Source organism: Aristolochia californica, unplaced genomic scaffold, assembly GCF_029961685.1.
Source record: "Aristolochia californica isolate CCGP_79_NKW_82.1479 unplaced genomic scaffold, dmAriCali1.0.hap1 SCAF_5, whole genome shotgun sequence".
Taxonomy (NCBI): Eukaryota; Viridiplantae; Streptophyta; class Magnoliopsida; order Piperales; family Aristolochiaceae; genus Aristolochia; species Aristolochia californica.
In genome coordinates, this window is record NW_027182214.1 from 39,510,641 (window position 1) to 39,530,018 (window position 19,378).

Below are 19,378 nucleotides of genomic sequence, written 5' to 3' on the forward strand. Positions count from 1 at the left end.
AGCGTTAGAAACATGTTTGCCAAAGATAATGAAAGTTAATTATGATTGATCCTCCTCACTTTAGCATTCCATCTTTGATTGATTGAAGATAAGAAAAGAGACGGGGAGAGCGTCTGTGGTCTGATTTCTCTCCGTTTAAATAAGAAAGAAGAGAATTTCCCTTAAATACCCATTTAAAATAAAATATTTTCAAAAATACACGTCATCAAAATATTTCTAAAACTACCCAACTTTGACCGGTCAAATGCCTATGGGTGCAGTCAAAAGCGACACGTAAACTTTGATTGCTTATGTCTCCATGTCATCGGTACAATAAACATAGATCGACACGTCGTCTGCCACGTCATCTGCCACATAAGTTGTCATGTCATTTAATAAAAAATGAATATTTTAAAAAAAATAAAAAAATCAGATACATTTTTTATTACCTAATATCTACAATATTGGACATTTATCTTTGGGAAAAGTAATAAAATTTTATGTCTAGAAGCATAAAAAATATTTTAGAGTTTAAAAATACAATTTATTTGTATAATTTTTATCACATTATTTAAAAAATATTAAATTATTAAAAATATATATTATTTAATTAAAAATCTTACAACACCTTTTATTATCAATTAAAAATATTTATTAACTAAAAAAATATGAAAATTTTACTTGAGTTTAAAAAATAAATGTACAGGTACACTTTTTATTACCTTATATTTAAAATAATAGTTTATAAAAAATCTTATTCTTACCATTTTAACACCTTTTTATTATCGATTTTAAAATTATTTTAATAAAAAAATTTGAAAATTTTAGTTTTGGGTTTAAAAATCAAATTTATCAATACGTTTTTTTCAAATTTATTATTACCTTATATTTAAAATAATTAAAAATAAAATAAACATATAATTAATTAAAAAATCTTACTCTTACTAATTTAACATATTTCATTATCGATTTAAAATATTTTTTAATTTTTTAATTGAAAGGGGGGCATCAAGGGCGAGGTCTGAGGCCGAGCGGTGGGGAGCGGCGGCAGCAGGCACTGCGAGAGGGGAGGGGAGAGGAGAGGAGGCCGAGGCTGAGCGACGGCAGCGAGAGGAGAAAGGGCGAAACCAGAGGAGGCCGAGCGGCAGTGAGAGGGCGAGAGGAGAGGGGGAAAGAGGAGAGGAAAGGAGGTTGAGGCCAAGCAACGACAGCGAGAGGAGAGAAGGCAAGGCCAGAGGAGGCCAAGGCCGAGTGGTGGCGAGAGGGGGCGAGAGGAGAGGAGGCCGAGCGGCAGCGAGAGGGCGAGAGGAGAGGAGAGGAGAAAGATGAGAGGGGACACATAAGGCATTTAAAATAACTTATTTTGAAAAACAATGAGGTGGAATATGGTGAGGATTATTTAATTTTTTATTTAATGATGTGGCAGGTTATGTGGCAGATGACGTGGTAAAATAATGATGTGGCAGATGATGTGTCGATCTATGTTTACTGCTCTAATGACGTGGCGATACATAAGTAGTCAAAGCTTACGTGTAGCTTTTGACTGCACACATAGGCATTTGACCGGTCAAAATTGGGTAATTTTAGAAATATTTTGATGATGTCGGTATTTTTAAAAATATTTTATTTTAAATGGGTATTTAAGGGAAATTCCCAAGAAAGAATGGTGAGCCAGGAGCCATCTCTCATCACCACCAGATTTCCATTGGTCAATGATAAGATGTTACCAGTTGTCGGCATTCCAAATGGTTATGTCGAAGAAAATGGTTTCTCAGAGAAGCAGGGCAATGGCCGCCTTCAAGGGTCCGTCAAATAATTATTCTAATGACTATACTTAGAATCCAAAGCCAGGGGAAGGGATTTCTAAAGGCACTTTATGGACTCCATTGGTCCCAAAAAGACTTGTTTCCTATAGAAAAAGGTCAACTGATGGGAATCGGGACATATGGGAGAAAGATTTTTTTTTTTTTTTTGCTCTTTCTGCTTTGTATGATCATATGGAGCTACCTTTTACTGGCGTTCCTATTCTCCGGGATGGCCGGCCCAACTCTCTCTCTCTCTCAACCTACCACATGTCACCCCTTCCGGATGGAATTCGTTCAAGATAAGAAGCTTAATTTATCGTATTTTACATATTTTCATGATCGGATACATCACACAGTACGTCATCCAAATTAGAATCGAAAACAGGAGGCCTCCAATGGCACCCATGGCCTCTCGATAAGCACTGTTCGAGGTTTATTAAACCATTCTCGGGCACCCAATAAGGCTGATAAAAAATTTAACAAGATTTAAGAATGCTAGTTGGTCTTCTCAAAACAGTTAACCAGAGTAGCTCTGGTTATACGACTGAGATAGTAAGTAAATTAGAAAAGTAGATTTCAAGTTATTCGTATCTGATCGTCATGATCCATTGGAGAAAAAACTTTTCTTTCTTTCCATCGATCACATGCATCGACGTGTATCCAACTACAGCTTGATGTACGAGAAGAGGCATCAACGGGGAGTGATGACGAGAGGTGATACTGTGTCAAAAAACAGCCCAGAGGTGATGAACTTCCAAGTTTTGTAAGTTCCAACACGAGGGGAGGGGAGGAGAGGATGCTCCTTGCATAGGGAGAGAAGCTCCCATCGCCTGTGATGAAAGGATGTGCGGAGGAGAGGCAAAATGAAATTTTTGCATGTCTTGATCTGTATTACCACTGGAGAAAAACAAAAGAAAGAAATTAGGGCGATGGTTCAGCTTGAGATTAAAAGAGAGAAATCCATGGCGCATCTTTACTATTTGGACAGTGATGTCGTGAATTGTTTGGCAGTGCTCTTCCCGACTTACTGCCTGCATTAACATTTTCAATCCTGTTCTCAGAAACGAAACGGAACCATGTGGGAATCCAAGGTTAAATACTAGTATTAAATTGGTCACCTTCGGGGTAGGTTCTTGTCTATCACAGACGAATATTTTGGACCCTGGTTCGCCTTTCAAAGTCACTGACTCACTACGTGTGAGGTGATAAGAAGAGAGTATAGACAAGATCCATCATATTTGTTTTGTTGAGATGAAGATAGCATTTACCCGTGTCATAATGCCCACAGTTAACGGATGTAGAAGATGCTAAACAGCAAAAGAACAAAAATTAAATGGCTTGATTAAGAAAATACCAATATAAGCTTTTCAAAATCATATATTACGTTTCTTATATTATTAATATGGGACCGACCTAATGAATCACATATTGAGTTTATGGGATCTACCTAAGGGGGGGTTAGTCAACTTGACTCAAGACATGAACTTCAGCCGCATTACTCAGTTAATGTCCTGAGGTCGTTAGTGGAGAACTGGACGTCAAGTCATGTACATAACTAACATGACTCAGGAGATCAATGTTCAAAGCGTATACAATGGAAAGTGATTTCTGCCCATTTTTGGCATTAATGTACATGAAACGAGCGCGCCCCTCTCATTTCATTCCCGCACCCCCTCTCTAGGCTTCGACATCCATCTCTCTGCTCTCTCTCTCTCTCTCTCTCTCTCGACTTCGGCATCTCACTCTGGTCTCCCTATCACCGGTCTCCTTCTCGACCTCCGTCGCAGAGTATAGGAGGTCAAGAGGCTCTGCGACGGCTTCCCCCCCCCCCTCCCCCCTCGTCAGCCTTCCTCCCTCTCCTCTCCCTCTCGACCTCCATCGCAAAGCAGGGGAGGCCGAGCATCTGTTGCAGAGCCTTTCGGCCTCCCGACTTCTCTTCTCTCTCGGCGTATCGTCAAAGTGTCGCCTCTGTCGGCGTTGCCCGTTGGCTCGCCGTTGAGGAAGACGACGGGCAAGACGATGGTTTAATTTTTCCTAAGTTGGGAAAAATTAAACTATCGTCATAAAAATCACTAATTTATAATTTCTATTTATAAAATAATTATTTTTATTTATTTATTGTGTTTATTTTATAATTACTATATTAAAATAGTGATTTAATAGTCATAATTAAAATATTATTAAAATAAATATTTGATAAATTATTTTGGTTTAATTATCCCATTGCTATAATTAATTAAACCAATGGTTTTAAATTTTATGATAATATATTATTAATTAGTAATACATAAAATATATTATTTTATTGATAAATATATAAATTTATTTATTATATTAATTTTTTATTATTGTATTATATTAGTGGTTTTTAATAATATAAGATATCTTATGTTATTAAAAATAATTTATAATGTTATTTATTTATTACTTGTAATTAATCATGTGCGTATTTCATTGGCTCACGTAATTATCATATTAATGCACAATAAAATATCTAATTCAATTAATAAATATATTAATATATTTAATTATTCGTGTAGTAATAATGGTGTTTTACCTAATTTGGGGTCTAAGGATTATGTTGTAATTAAATATACTGTAAGGGTTTAGGCATTCTCTTGTTTTTTATGTTTTTCTCATGTTGGGGCACTAACAATGGAAACTGTTTTCCAGTGCACGTGTCAAAACTAACACCAAGTGTGAAGATGAAGATCATGTAGATGACTGACATGATCTTCATATTGGAGATGAACATGAACTTCAAAAATTCGTTTCGTTGACTAACCCCCCCTTAAAGGGATCGTGTATTGAAATAGATAGCTTACTTTTAAAATGTGCCCACCTTAGGTATGGAATCCATTTTATTGGATTTCCATTGCAAAATTTTAACATACATTCTATGTAGTATGAACTATTTCATAATTCTGAATACAATTAAGTTACAATTCCATTTAAGGAAAGGCAAACCACGTCGGGGGGGAGGTGTGTGACACAAGAGATGAACTTCAACCACATTATTCAGTTCATCCCCTGACGCCGTTAGTGGAGCACCAGTGACTGATTCATGTGTACAACATTTTTGTTGCTGCTCTAACCTTTTTTTTTTTTAATCTGACATTCGTTGCTTCAAATATCAATTTCTCTTTGTAGATAAATCCAAATAAAAATTGGTTGAATATGTAAGAGAATAGATTTATATATATTTTTTTTATAAAGTCTCATTCTTCATAGCATAAAATACCTCAAAAGTTGAAGTTTTCTGCTGCTGCTCGAACCTCTTTCGTAATTTGACATTTGCTCATTCAAATATCAATCTCTTCATAGATAACTCCAATTGGAAAAAATAATTTTTTCCTTGGATAATAGACTAAAATATCTTTCCGTCAATATATAATTTTCAATATTAAAATCTCATTATAGAGGTAAAAAAATGTAAAACAAACTACGGGTATAGGGACTGAAAAAAATAACTATGACCCTAGACTTAGGGTTTAGGGTTTAGAGAAAAGGATCTTATTATCTCTATGGGTTGACAAAGTCAACTTACAGAACCTGCTCTGATACCATGTTGAATTTATGGAAAGAGAAACACTTCATTGATTTCATTAACTTATTATAATCAAAGTACATGAACCTCTATGAACCTCTATTTATAATAAAGGAAGGTAGTAGAGTTCAATTATAGTAAAACTACCTTTGTCCCAATTACACCAAACTCTAACACTTAAAGATAAGTCCTAGCATAATTAAATAACTCAATATAGATAAAAGACAAACATAACTCAAACTGGAACTCTTTTAGGACATGACCATAAGATAAAGATGCTTTTATGAGTCCTTCTTGATCTTTCAACATATGTGATAAGGATGTCAGTTCATGGTAATCATAGTGGGTCCTACTTCTTATGGGTTTAGGCCCATCTTGTAGGTCTTCCTTGGTCGTGTGGTCTATCTTATAATACTCTTAGATATGTGGGTCATCCTTGGTCGGGTGGGTTTGGGCCCTATCTTCCAACACTCCCCCTCAAGTAGGTGGTGAGAGAACATCAAGAACTCCCAGCTTGCTACAAATGATGTATAAAATCTTTTTGTATAAAATGGCAGTCCTCCAATCTTTCAAAACTTCCCCTCACGCTAGTACTCTCTTCATGAGGCTCAGCTAGCCAATTCAAGGAGATATAACATAGATGTAATAATAAGTTCCTCCGTCATGGTGTCCCAACCGTTGACATTTGATATTTTTTACGGGGTATTAAGTTCCTCCGTCGTGGAATCCCAACCATTGACATTTTTTATATTTTTAAGGGGTATTAAGTTCCTCTGTCATGGAATCCCAACCATTGACATTTGATATTTTTCACGGGGTATTAAGTTCCTCCGTCAAGGAATCCCAACCATTGAGGAGATTTTGAATCAATAGTGTCGTCTTTCACGACCTCCAAAAACGGAAACAAATCTGTCGCAACGCCGACTTCTAAACAATCAACGTTGTCCGTAATGCAGACAAATAACTCAAAAACCAACATAGAAGTTTTCTAAACAAAGAGTTAGCACCGAAAAATTATAGTGTCGACAACTGGATAAAGAACAGAGTTCGTCCTCCACCAGAAACAGAACCAGAGTGGTCTTCTCTGACAACGTAATAATCGGCCACTGTGTCTATCCAACAAAGCAGCAACGTTGCAGACATAAACCTTCCGTTCTTGTCTCTCGACTGAGTGAGGATATATAGCGTGTTTTTCTTGGAATTCTGATCTTGGATGATATTTGTGTCAAATGCCTAGCCAATACAACTCAAAAGACCGGTCTGTTAAGTGCGGAAAGCCAAGTACCTAGCCCATCAGTGGTGGGCGGAACCACCTAGCTCTAACACCCACCGTTCTCATTCCTTATGGTTTCACCCGGGATTCGAATGCGGAATGTGGTGCCCAGCTCTGATACCATGTCAAACGCCTAGCCAATATAACTCAACAGACCGGTTTATTAAGTGTGAAAAGCCAAGTACCTAACCCATCAGTGATGGACGGAACCACCTAGCTTTGACAATTTGTGGCAGAGATCAAGGAGATACGAGATTAATGGCAACTTTGGACAGCAGTCAGAAGAACAACAACATCTGCTTGTTCCGCCGGCTGCTGCTAACGGTGGGAAGACTGAATAATAGGATGGCAGAGGAATATGGGCTGAACAAAGCAAACTATACTTCAACGACTCTGAGCAAAAAAAAAAAGAAAATCATGGACCAGCTAGACTTGGAAAAAAACAACTAATAAAATCAAACTGAACTCCAGCAACTATGCAAAAAGAGAATGAACCCTTAAAAAAAAAAAAACCATAGTCGGAGTCCTTAAAATCACAACTCTGATACCATGTTGAATTCCAGGACTCCATGAATTTAGCTCATGGAGAAAAAGGGAAGGGATATGGACTTGATTATTCCTAACCCTCTCCCTGAAGCAATTGTATTACAATAATACCCCTAAACTTAGGGTTTAGGGTATAGGGTTTTAACCCTGGAAGTTTAACTTAATTACATCAATAACATCTCTATGAGATGACCCTTTATTTACCATCCTACCATCAATGTATGTAGGCCTATGGGCTTTCTCCTTGATCTGTGGGCCTTGAGCCTATCTTCTATATCTCTTGGTTGCATGGATCTTCTTTGGTCCTATGGGCTTGGGCCCGTCTTTTAATGCACTTGGATATGTGAGTCTTCCTTGGTCGTGTGGGCTTGAGCCCTGTCTTCCAACACTATTTGAGTAAGAAAGGCTCTATAATTATTTCCACAAGCTCTAATATAAAATCTTTCATTCAAGCTATGTTCCAAGTATCTTTGCTAATTAATTGGCAATCATCTAATTGAATTCATTGATTGACATCACTTCTTCTCCAACTTAGCTTGAACTGAATCCAAGATCATGGAAAGAGCTTAAACTTTGAGGGGGATATATTGGGTATTATTCAATATAAAATTAATCAAGTTATGTTAAACTACAAAAATTTATATCGCTATTTTTTTTTATTTTTAATAGAATAATATTAAGGGATAGTTAAAAAAAGGGGGAATAAAAAATCATTTAAGAAAATACCAAACTTTGAAAAATATTTACAAAAATACCAAACTTTGAAAAATATTTAAAAAAAATACCGGATTTCAAATGTTGAAATCCACGTTGCATCGGTCAACATGCCATGTCAGCAAAACAGGTCCATGTGGTCCCACATCATTTTTTGTTTAAAATACAAAAAAAAAAAATTATCTTTCCTCTTTTCTCTTCATTTTCACTTGTTAAATTTTTTTCTTTCCACATGGCGAATGGCAGAAGAGAAAGGGAAGAGGGAGGAAAGAGAAATTTTTTGGATTTTAAACAAAAAATGATGTAATATAAACTTTTTTATGAAAAAAGTTGAGATCAAGAACCTGTCACGAATCAAGTTGCTTCAACATCTTCCTCCAAAATTCTTGTGTAGTTTTATGGACGGATGGCTCAGGTCCTACACAAACAACCCCTCCCGTCACCATGCGCCACTCTGCTGTTTAAATTCATCAAAAAGAAACATGCAACCACAGACAGAGACAAGGATAAGCAAGGTTGGTCCATTCAAAACTGAGAGCTTTTGCTAGCCTTACACTCCCCCTCCCCCTCGCCCTCACAACGCAATCCAGTAATTTGCTCAAAACAACAAAAATATCCTCACAGGGGACTCATGCCCAGATACATAGAATTGCGCAAACACTTGCTTGTCATCAGTGATTGGCTAACCGAAGCGCGAACATGGTGGCCGCCGCCGTTCCCACGTCATCCCAGCTCCTTCAACTCTCAAGTTCCCGTTGCATCTCCCGCCTGTCGCCGCTCCACCTCTCGGCTTTCACCCACAAGGAGCTCCGCTGTCGTATCAGGACAGGATCAGGAGGCAAGGCGGTGACTGTGCAGTGCGCGGCGATTGGGACGACGTCGGAAGTCGCGACGAAGAAGAAGAGTCGGTATGAGATTCAGACGTTGACAAACTGGCTACTAAAGCAGGAACTGGCGGGGGACATCGACGCGGAGATGACGATAGTTCTATCCAGCATATCCATGGCTTGCAAGCAGATCGCTTCGCTGGTGCAGAGAGCTAGTATTTCTAACTTGACAGGGGTCCAAGGCGCCGTTAACGTCCAAGGTGAAGATCAGAAGAAGCTGGATGTGATCTCTAACGAGGTCAGATCTTTCCCAATTCTTCAATGGCAAATTCAAGCCTTTTTTTATGGGTCTACTGTCAGGCACTTCTGAGGACCTACTATCTATATTGGTGTTATCGCACTCTCACCGGTATCTATACCGAGTCTCCGATCAAACCCATTCAAGTCGTCTTAATTAGATTTTCAGACTAGAGGTAGCTCATCAATTAGAATCAGAGTCGAGTCGAGCCAATATTGCTTTTGATTGAACAAGTTGCACATGCAGGTGTTCTCAAACTGCCTGAGATCCAGTGGACGAACAGGGATTATCGCATCAGAAGAAGAAGATGTGCCAGTAGCTGTAGAAGAGAGTTACTCAGGCAACTACATCGTCGTTTTTGATCCCTTGGATGGATCTTCCAACATCGACGCTGCCGTATCAACCGGCTCCATCTTCGGTATATACAGCCCCAACGACGAGTGTCTTGCAGACTTGGGCGATGATGACACTACGGTAATTGGGCGAATTGAACTGAATTTTTTTCACTCTTGAACAGCATTTGGCATTATGCGATGTCGAAGACCAAAACATTCAAACTCTTGTTTAATTCAGCTGGACCAAAGAGAACTGAAGTGCGTGGTCAGTGTCTGCCAACCGGGTAGCAATCTACTAGCTGCAGGCTACTGCATGTATTCGAGCTCCATCATCTTCGTCCTCTCCATCGGGAAAGGCGTGTACGCCTTCACACTGGATCCAATGTACGGTGAATTCGTTCTGACCCAGGAGAAAATTCAAATCCCCAAGGCAGGGAAGATCTACGCGTTCAATGAGGGCAATTACCAACTCTGGGATGACAAGCTGAAGAAGTACATCGATGATCTCAAAGACCCGGGACCTTCCGGCAAACCCTACTCGGCCAGATATATCGGCAGTTTGGTAGGAGACTTCCACCGAACGCTCTTGTACGGTGGCATTTATGGGTACCCAAGAGACAAGAAGAGCAAGAACGGGAAGCTGCGGCTCCTGTACGAGTGTGCGCCAATGAGCTACTTGGTGGAACAAGCCGGAGGAAAAGGCTCCGACGGACACGGGAGAATACTAGACATCCAACCGGAGGAGGTGAGAGAAAATGATACTCTTAAATTTGCAGCAAACATGCTCATGTTTCTCTTAGCTTTTATAGACAGTTAAGGTAGAGTACCTTGGTTTTCTGACGATTATGCACTTGTGATTGCTTGGCAGATTCATCAACGAGTTCCTCTTTACATCGGTAGCTTCGAGGAAGTGGAGAAACTAGAAAAGTATTTGGCATGATACCTGAACAGTCACAAGATTTGTAATTCTGCTACTGAAATGTATTATCATTCTAAGGTACACATTTGATTTTCTATTAATCTTTAGAGGCTGCATCAAACTTATTCCACTTCGATCACATTTTTTTTCCTGAAATTATACAGCACATAACCAGCTTTCTTGGATAAAAAAGAGACTTTAGAAAAATGAGTTGAGAAGGAAGCAAACTCGTTGATAGGTTTTTGGCTCACAAAAGTAATAAACTCAAACCTCACTTTTCTTCCAATCAATTCATAGTCTGAGATAGTGATTTAGGATAAAAGGAACAGCCCTAATAAATTGACAACCTCAAATACTAACTTGTTCCATAACCTTAAGTACTTGCTGAAAAACAACTCTTTCTTTTCCAATATTGAACAATGCTTAACAGAAAGTCCAATTGAACATTGGATAAGCATTCAACAGGAAGTTGCACCAAACTATAGAACATTTCACACAAATCCAACCACTTTAGGACCAAGTTAAAGCACAATGATGACATCAATAACTGTTTAGCCTTTTATTTATAATCCCAAAAGAGAGTGCAAAAGATCCAAAAATGATTCAGGGGAAAAACAAAAATATTTGGAACACTTTCCAGATCAGCACGTGTTAATGAATTTCAAAAGTATTTTTTTCAATATGGGCTTCAGATATTAAGAAAGACACAAGGTCTGCCACCACAAGAACAAATAAAACAATGAAGGTACTTGCACTAAAACTACGCAATTTTGTTAAAGCCATATAGTTAGAACTCTGCACAGGTGAATTTCTTGTGGTTAGGTCATTGCTATTGTGTCAAAGACTGAAGCTATGTAGCTACATATTGTTGATCTCATGCATGTAGATTTTTTCTGTTAGCCCCTCGCTTACAAATTCTCTTGCCCTGCTCTTCTGGGTTTTGCTGCCATTTAGTAAAAAACAAACAAAATCAGCATTTTCAAAATTTTAACAAGCAGAGGCAAAGAGAAGGAAAGAGACAACAGAAACATAGGGATCAAGAGCAAGCAAAGTAAAACAAGAAAAAGAGAATTTACCAGGACTCGAAATCTGGATGGGTCTTGTTACAGATTTAGCTGACACCAAGGGATCAGAGCCTGCAAGCAAAATGCGAGTAGATGATATACAACTGTTGAATACCAGATTCTGGGAGGAGAAAAAAAGCCCAAATTTTAACTTAGAGAAATCATTTCACCAAGTATGTTCATGTCTTTCTCAGAAAGAATTGCAGTTGCATCTGGAGGATTAAGTGCTTTAGGACCTGGAGCCACATTTCCTGATTCATGAATTGACCTACAATGATTCAAGAGAAAAAAACAATTACATTGAGAAGCACAAAGTAATTGCTATCAAAGTAGTTGGCAAGAAGATGGAAAGAGAAGAATACCCATTCAAAGAACAAGCAGTGGGATTCACATCTTGCACAGGTTGAGAGTGTTCAGTCTCAAAATCAATATCAACCAATAGTTCAGAAAGGGAGAAGTCATTTCCAAGGACATCAAAATTTGGGAAATCTATGTCAAACATCTCAGTGTCATGAATGTTCCCAATTGCCCTAGTCTCTGCCTCAACTGGCCTTTCAGCCTTTATGGATTCATTAGCATAATTGAAATCCAATCTGCCCTTTATCTTGCTAGACTTCTTTGGACTTAACTTCTGAGAAGTGAGGCCTCGATCAGGAGAAGAGCAAACAACATGCTTTAAAGGGCTGACAACAACTGTTTTGGAAGAAATTATGCAACAATTAACAGAAGAAATCTCTGGAGTTGTGATACTATTAGATGACTCAATTTGGGAAAAAGTCCCAGCTGGGGATACTGATTCATTAGGCTCAACTGTTAAGGCTTGTGGAGGCGTTTGAGGACAAGGTGAGTCAGTATTTGAATTAGGAGAGCTACTCATTGAGCCCCTTGCATCAGACGATCCTTGAACTAAACTCTGATTTGGAACATTATCATGAGACATCGACATCTGATTTTTCTTATTAGTTGCTTGATTTTCCTTGTTATCTGCAACTATCAATAAAGATCAAATCAGACAGTTAAAGGTGCACAAGAAGTAAATATGTACAAAGAGAAGGTAAAGAATCACTGACCTTCAGCCACTGAGGGATTAGTCAACACTCGAGTGCAATTTCTTTTAACTGTAGGGTTCACTCCTGTAAGAGGCCTTGAAGCTTTTCGCTTGCTCTTTGTGGAGACATCATGGTTTGGAGTTGAGATTCTGATGGGTTCAGATGGATTGTGAGGAAGCAGGGCAGGAAGTGAATTTGCAACAGGAAGCTTGTACATGGAGTGAGCTACATGCACTAGGAAGGAAATCGAAGGTTAAAAAAATCATCACATTAAGAAACTTAGAACCAGCACTTGAATCCTACATCCTATGAAATCTACTCAGGGAGAAATGTCAACTTATGCACCAAATATGAGGGGAGTTCAGCTTGTGTTATGCCTCCGCGACCTGGCTTATAGAGTTCACAAATGTTATCAACATGTCCAGACCTCACAAAAGTGAGGGTATTTCTGAGGGAACCAGATCAGGTGAGAACAAAACTAAGTTGTCCACCGCCTGATTTAGGTTGGCCCATTCCTCTGAATCAGACGGCTGCACCGCCTGATGTAGAGGGTTGTAACTCGAAAGTGCTAGGTCGTTAGACCTACTATACCTATCGCCAGGCTCCCCAGGAGCACGACCTTTCCTCCCCGAGGCAATGCAATCTTCAAAATCTTTTGCATTTAACGTGAGTGTGCAGTGAGACATGTGTGTTTCGTAATCAGCTCTACCGATCAAGTTGGAATGTCTTCAGAGCATTGTCAATCGAAAATAACAACAGAAAAACCTTTTAGACTTGATGAGCTAGATCTGTTCTGGTTTACTAAATGCTATGAAGTAAGACAATCACACAACATAAAGCGGCGAACAAGCGACACCAGTGTCAAGTTTATGAATCACATGAGTGGGTAGCAGAATCATACCAGCAGGGGTCCTGATTCTTGGGTCAACTTGAGAAACCTGTGTCATGGCTGGGGGCAGCGGAGAAACACCTGAGACAACCGGAGGCTGAGAAACAGAGGGCATGGCAGAGTTGTAAGCCCGCATCACATCCTGTACACCCTGTAACAACATCTCGACCCTGCACTTCTCCTGATACAACATCAGCTTTTGCTCCTTGAGAGAGATGTATTCATCCAGAATAGTCTCCAGACTCAGCAGATTTTTGGGCGCCTGCAAAAATAAGAAGAAAAAGATTTATCCATTTTTTTTTTTAAGAAACAGAAAGAGGGAAAGCCAAATCCATACCTCTTTGGCCTTCGTTTTGGAAATGAGAGGTGTAGCCTCAGATCTGAAAACGGAGAGAGTCCTGATACAGTTGTTGTCTGAGAGATATCGATCGACAATGAAGGCAACTTGAACCGGAGTGACTTTGCCTTTGACAGGACATTCTGAACTTCTCGCTCGATTGCATTGCTTCCCCATCTTTCACTCCTTGCGAGAGACAGACAGTGGAAAGGAAGAGAGAATAGCCAAAATGAAAAAAGGAATAGTTTCTAAAGGAGGGAAATGAAGCGGGAATTTTGAATTTTTGGGGGAAAAGCAGGACGGGGAGGAGGAACTCGATCCATGGCGGGGAGACCGTAGTTTTAGCGGTCAATTTTTAAAGCCTCCCTCCGTGTGTTTTTTACGGTTGGCGCAATCCAGCGGACAAAGTCGGTACACGTCTGAAGTCCAGGAATATTCATTTGGTCCGTAATAACCGGTCAGGATTCCACACGTAATTTTTATTCATCTATTTTTTATAATAAATTAATACACAGTTAATTATCACACTTAATTGTTGTATTAATTTACAATAAACTATAATCATTTATTAATGAAATCTCTTATTTAATTCATTAATATTTTAATTCTACATTAAATTACTTATTTAGTGTAATAATTATGTTTATTTTTATTAATTATGTTTATTTTTTATTAATATGTCCATCGACAAGGAAACGACAAAAGAATAAAGTGCACTGCGCACACAAGTGCATGTTAGGAAAGAGATCGTCTCTCCTACTCGCTGCCTTCTTTATTTATTCCGACAGACAGCCAGGACCGTCTGCAAAAGGCATTAACGCACCTCGACACTCGACACCCACCTTCGGATTAGGGTTTTCCTTCCTGTAAGAATTTCCGGAAGCTTCAGTCTCTCGATGTCAGCTGGTAATTTGATCTACGCTTAGCGCTCTCACGGTTCGAAAATGGCGATTGTGTCCACCTCCAGGTACTCCACTCTCTTGCTCTGTTTGGTTCTCTGCTTCCTACCCCTAGCCACAAGGACCATCTCGTCGTTCTCCTTTTCTAAGTTCGAGAACGACCTTTATTTCGATTCCCAAATTGCTCTGTACGGAGACGCGCAGATCAGTGGCAATGATGCTTCTGTTAGAGTCACTCGCCCTTCCCTCCCCAGCTTTGGTCGGATAATGTCCAGGACACCCATAACGATTTCTCCGAGAAACCCAACAAAGGTTGTTTCTTTCAGGAGCTACTTCTCCTTTGCCATCTCGCCGGGTAACACCGATGGCCTTGCTTTCTTCATGGTACCGAAAGATTTACTAGCAGAATCCCTCAATCACTCCTCCTTTGGAGTTTTGCCCGGGGTCGTTGCGGTTGAGTTCGATACCTTCGAGGACAAAAGTTGCAAGGATCCAAATGCGAACCATATTGGTCTGGATATCGGTAGTCTAGTTTCTGTGGCGTACAAAGATGCTTCAGAGAGTAAATTAGTACTGAACAGTGGGGAGAGATTACACTGTTGGATCGATTATGATCTAAATTCGAGACGACTGGAAGCTAGACTGAGCGAGTCCGGCGTTGTCAAGCCTCTCGATCCGTTGATTTCCTATCACATCAATTTGTCTGAAACATTTGGTCGCGGATTCTTTGTGGGTATAAGCTCTTCTAGTAGGAATACTACGCGAGCCACGAGTGTGTACTCCTGGAGTTTAGAGCTCAAACGCATTTCAAGCTTTACTCATTCTCAACCATTAGATCCTCGGATAGTCGTCCAGGGTACTGAACAGAAGCTTGTTCGCTGTAAGTGTGATTATCTTCTAAGAACTCTCGCTGGTATGATACTGGGTGCAGCTTGTGGTGCCATGATAGCTCTTCTTGTGTTATTTGTGTGGTCAATGCTTGAGAATAAGCATCATCTGGTTCTGTCTGAGTATCCTGTTTATCCTGTAGAGGAAGGGTACGAGAGGATTATTGTCAGCGGAGATAAAGGAACTCCCGACCCCAAGAAGTGAAAGGGACGGGTGATCAGCTTGTCCTGCTCGAACTGTAAATTTCGAGTTTGTTGTGCGTATGTTTGCCATGTTTATAGCCATTTTGTTAATTTTGATTGGCCATGCATCTGTTAATGCAAATTCGAATTTCATTTTTCTCATTTTGAACTAAAAAAAACAAAAAAATATCCTCGTGGATCATTAATGATTGGATGGATGTGAACAGGACAGTGTGTGCTCACTTGCGTTAAGAGTGGAGAGGCTCTTTCCCTCCGGTCATCCCCTGCAAGCCCACTATTCAATTCGCTTCTCTCAAACAAAATTTCTATTTTCTAAAAGAAACAAACATTTATGAGCAAACAAGCTAATGAATGCATGTGAAATCAAATTTTACAAAGAACCTACACTTGTTTTCTAACATTTTAAATCGTTTTCACATCCAAAGGCTGATATTTCTTCCATGAGGGCTAATCTAATACGAAAAGTATTTGGTGCGCAATACGAAAAGTATTTGGTGCGAAACATATGAAACGGTTACAACTATCTCAACCGTCCGATTAATGACTATCTCAACTGTTTTGTATTTTTTGTACCAAATGATTTTTCGTATTAGATCAGTCATGTCTCCTCCATATTTCAAACTTATGATAACAAAGACCAAGGATCTTACCGGGTTGTAGCGCTGAGACTACGAAAAACGAAACCAGTTAGAATGAATTGGAGGGCCAGGCACTCCACTCCCTTCTTCGCCTCTCAATAATGAGGGTGTCCCCCCTATATGTTCTCTTTGCCCATAGAGGCAGGTAAAGCCTCCCCTTGCCCCATTCTCTTATCATTCTTAATGCAACAGAGAACAGGAAGTTGGCATACCAACAGTCTCCGCCTACCTACACATTAGTAGAAATCCGAAACAGTTGAAGCAAATATCCATTATTTCCTAAAGCCAACCAGAAAAGCCTAACCAACTACGAAAGGCATCAACTTACTAATAGAAATTGATAACTAATACAAGCACAAACATACAATATGCAACACCAACCCTTCTTCCCCCAAGAAGTCATCATAAACTGGGAACTACATGACAGAGGCAAAGACCAAGATTTAGAAGAAGATGAAAATTAACCAATGTGTTCAATGGAAACGACTCCACAACCTGGTTATCGCCATCACATCTATTCTCATACCTATCTTAAATATCACCCCCTCAGGCTGAACATTATACCACCACGACTCTCTTGCAGAAGCCAACAATGTCCATCAATATGCAAATACAATTAGATGCTTTGCTAAAGAATTCAGCTTTACCGAACCGGAGTTATTTTCCATTCAACCACATGTTAATGTAACAGGTGAAATCAGCATCATCCAATTGTATCAGAAGTGTAACTACACTAGACAAACACATTTTGCTACACAAACTAAGCTTTTACTGAAACCTACAAGCATTTCCTAATCAACCAATGTTAAAGTAGCCAATGCAACACTCAAATGATACAAAGCTCTACCTCATCTAGGTTTACCATATCCTTAGTCACATATGCAATAAATAACCAGCGGTAATAATTGATTACTGTATCCTATGCTGCCAATAACTATAAAATTTAAAATGCAAATACTGCCCAAGAACATTTAGTGCCACCATCTCTTCAAGACAGGTTATGCTCAAAACAGCTAACAGAGACTTGAAATTCAAACCCCATGAATCGGCTAGATACAATAATCAAGCAAAACCACCAACATTTACTATACATCAATCTGGTAACCAACAGAGATACGTCTAAACAAATTCACATGCAGCCTTCAGAACAAAGGCATCCACAGATTGAAGTTAAATAAGTTCCCTACAACACCTATAGTACCTAATATGAGACCACTGACACCACACTAACCCTAAAAAAATGAACTAATCTAATGGCAGCACCAAAGCTAGAAAACCACATTGAGGCATTAAACTAACATCAGTAGATGAATGTTTTATGATTAACAACCCTCAGCAGTTATTTTTCCTTTTTCGGGTAGCTTCACTAAATAGAGTTATCACCTTAAAATATTGTTTTGCATTGGAGTTCTTGGGACCTTTTTTAGGGCCAATTGGATAATTAATCACTTCATTTTAAAACTACAATTATGTAGAGAATAACGCATTTGAGTAGTTAGAAAGGACAAAGAAAAAGTTAATAGAGGCAAGTTTCAGGATCTCAGAAAGTAATTAGGACTTTATCATCCTTCCAAGGAAAACTACAGAGAGATAACACAGAGTAATGCTCACCATTGATCCCAAAAAATAAAAAGAAGAACCAAAACGAAAACAGAAGATAAGCATCTCAGCTACTTCCTCACAAGTTTCTTCATTAACAGTCAAAGTGCAAGGATAACAAAGAGGTTACACATCATAGATGCTGACCTCCACTTTCAACGTTCACCTTCATTAGGACATAATGAAGTAAAAGAATGCCGATCGACATTCTTTTTTATCAACTAATGCCTATTGTCATTGTCATTTGCAAACACCACTTAGGCAAGAAAGAAAGGACAAAGAAGTCAACAAAAGAAATTAGTTAAAAAAAGCAGCTTTGGATCTCAAAAGGAGAATAGTATTCAAACCACACAAAAAGTATATACAATGTATTTAGTATAACTTGTGATTGGCTCCCAAAAATAGGGAAAGAACAAAAAGAAAAGCACGTTGAAATACTGCAAATAAGCATCTCAGTCTAATTTTCCCATATGTATCTTCATTGGCAATCAAAGTGCAAGGATAACAAAGAGGTAGTTACACATCATAGATGCTGAAATAAAAGAAGTATTACCCCCTTTACAAAAATGACCACTAATGAAGGCACTGATAGAAGTAAAGTTGAACACTACGCACAAGGCTGGTTTGACTAACACCTAAAAAAGATAGTGTTTTCAAAGAGGTAAAAAAAACACATTTTTTTTATTAGCACTAAAGTACAAAATAGTATGTACAATATGAAAATGGTTCAGGTAAAGAAACAGATAACAACATACAACAAGATCTAACTGAAACTAGCAGAATCATACACAGAGAGAACTTCAAGGATTACTTTATGTAAACCATACCACATGCTTTAGTCAACAGGAAAACTTCACTGTTCAGATAATCTGATTGACTTTCTTTTCGATCCTTAAACAAGCAATATAACTTTAGTGTTGTTACAAAAAAATGAGCATCTTTTCTTGTGATTTCACCTTATTTCCATATCTAAGAAAGAAGCTTCCTTTTTCAACAACAGATAGTGGACCCTCAAACAATATCTGGAAATGATTCAATAGAATCAACCTGTTGGAGCCTATTATGTTGGTTGAGTACATTAAGAACCCTAGTAAGAAGGGAAGTTGACAACAAGTGGATTTTTATGCATATATTGGATACTTTAGTGAATCATTCTCAAACTCAGAGGGTAGAATAATCTGATGTGCAACAGATTAATAATAAGGGATAGAGGGTCGAAACAAATAAGCTCAACCACTGAAACAAATAAGCTCGGCCACTGAATCCTCTGTGTCTCTCTCAAATCCTATCTTTTAATCTGATTTTGCATCTAAACAACTAATACAAAATTTTCAATAAAAAACCATGGTTATTTAATGTAGAGCAATATCCCTTTGAACTAAAAGCTCGAATAATATGTGCAAGTAATCACTATTTCCTGCTAAGTCATCTTTGAACTAAAAGCTCGAATAATATGTGCAAGTAATCACTATTTCCTGCTAACTCACCTTTGAACTAAAAGCTCAAACAATATGTGCAGGTAATCACTATTTCCTACTAATAGTTAGTATGAAAGTAACACAAACAACA

General features: G+C 38.6%; 3 protein-coding genes and 3 non-coding genes across 8 annotated transcripts; 2 read left to right on the forward strand and 4 right to left on the reverse strand.

Annotated features, from left to right (window-relative positions):
• The first annotated feature begins 8,251 nt into the window (after positions 1-8,251).
• LOC137966028 (fructose-1,6-bisphosphatase, chloroplastic) lies at positions 8,252-10,345 on the forward strand. The gene is made up of 4 exons (XM_068812470.1): positions 8,252-8,989; positions 9,236-9,463; positions 9,563-10,069; positions 10,193-10,345. The coding sequence occupies exons 1-4, from the start codon at positions 8,564-8,566 to the stop codon at positions 10,262-10,264; spliced, it is 1,233 nt and encodes a 410-aa protein (XP_068668571.1). The 5' UTR covers positions 8,252-8,563; the 3' UTR covers positions 10,265-10,345.
• On the reverse strand, positions 10,308-13,793 carry LOC137966027 (uncharacterized). Of its 3 annotated transcripts, none has more exons than XM_068812469.1 (7): positions 13,583-13,793; positions 13,258-13,507; positions 12,378-12,581; positions 11,670-12,297; positions 11,478-11,575; positions 11,320-11,379; positions 10,308-11,186 (listed from the first exon to the last, which is right to left on the reverse strand). In XM_068812469.1, exons 1-7 carry the CDS (start codon positions 13,757-13,759, stop codon positions 11,152-11,154), a joined length of 1,452 nt encoding a protein of 483 aa, XP_068668570.1. In that variant the 5' UTR covers positions 13,760-13,793; the 3' UTR covers positions 10,308-11,151. The 3 variants fall into 3 exon arrangements, with proteins under 3 accessions (XP_068668570.1, XP_068668568.1, XP_068668567.1); XM_068812467.1 differs by having other exon boundaries at positions 11,670-12,291; positions 12,378-12,590; XM_068812466.1 differs by having other exon boundaries at positions 12,378-12,590.
• A 733-nt stretch (positions 13,794-14,526) lies between these two features.
• LOC137965322 (lectin-like protein At1g53070) lies at positions 14,527-15,573 on the forward strand. The gene has a single exon (XM_068811634.1). The coding sequence runs from the start codon at positions 14,527-14,529 to the stop codon at positions 15,571-15,573; it is 1,047 nt and encodes a 348-aa protein (XP_068667735.1).
• Positions 15,574-17,742: 2,169 nt separating this feature from the next.
• Positions 17,743-17,833, reverse strand: LOC137966772 (small nucleolar RNA snoR27). Its single transcript, XR_011116263.1, has one exon. It is a non-coding gene; the product is annotated as a small nucleolar RNA snoR27 (small nucleolar RNA).
• Positions 17,834-17,869: 36 nt separating this feature from the next.
• LOC137966771 (small nucleolar RNA snoR26) lies at positions 17,870-17,955 on the reverse strand. The gene has a single exon (XR_011116262.1). It is a non-coding gene; the product is annotated as a small nucleolar RNA snoR26 (small nucleolar RNA).
• A 299-nt stretch (positions 17,956-18,254) lies between these two features.
• Positions 18,255-18,345, reverse strand: LOC137966770 (small nucleolar RNA snoR26). The gene has a single exon (XR_011116261.1). It is a non-coding gene; the product is annotated as a small nucleolar RNA snoR26 (small nucleolar RNA).
• Positions 18,346-19,378: the final 1,033 nt, after the last annotated feature.

Bases quoted from the DNA above. Each gene is read 5' to 3' on its own strand.
- LOC137966027 (XM_068812466.1), bottom strand. From the start codon at position 13,759: ATGGGGAAGCAATGCAATCGAGCGAGAAGTTCAGAATGTCCTGTCAAA. The intron at 13,508-13,582 runs GTATGGATTTGG...TTATTTTTGCAG, and splicing joins CCAAAACGAAGGCCAAAGAG to GCGCCCAAAAATCTGCTGAG. The intron at 12,298-12,377 runs GTCAGTGATTCT...CTTTATTGATAG, and splicing joins TAATCCCTCAGTGGCTGAAG to TTGCAGATAACAAGGAAAAT.
- LOC137966028 (XM_068812470.1), top strand. From the start codon at position 8,564: ATGGTGGCCGCCGCCGTTCCCACGTCATCCCAGCTCCTTCAACTCTCA. The intron at 8,990-9,235 runs GTCAGATCTTTC...TTGCACATGCAG, and splicing joins TGGATGTGATCTCTAACGAG to GTGTTCTCAAACTGCCTGAG. The intron at 9,464-9,562 runs GTAATTGGGCGA...TGTTTAATTCAG, and splicing joins TGGGCGATGATGACACTACG to CTGGACCAAAGAGAACTGAA.
- LOC137965322 (XM_068811634.1), top strand. From the start codon at position 14,527: ATGGCGATTGTGTCCACCTCCAGGTACTCCACTCTCTTGCTCTGTTTG.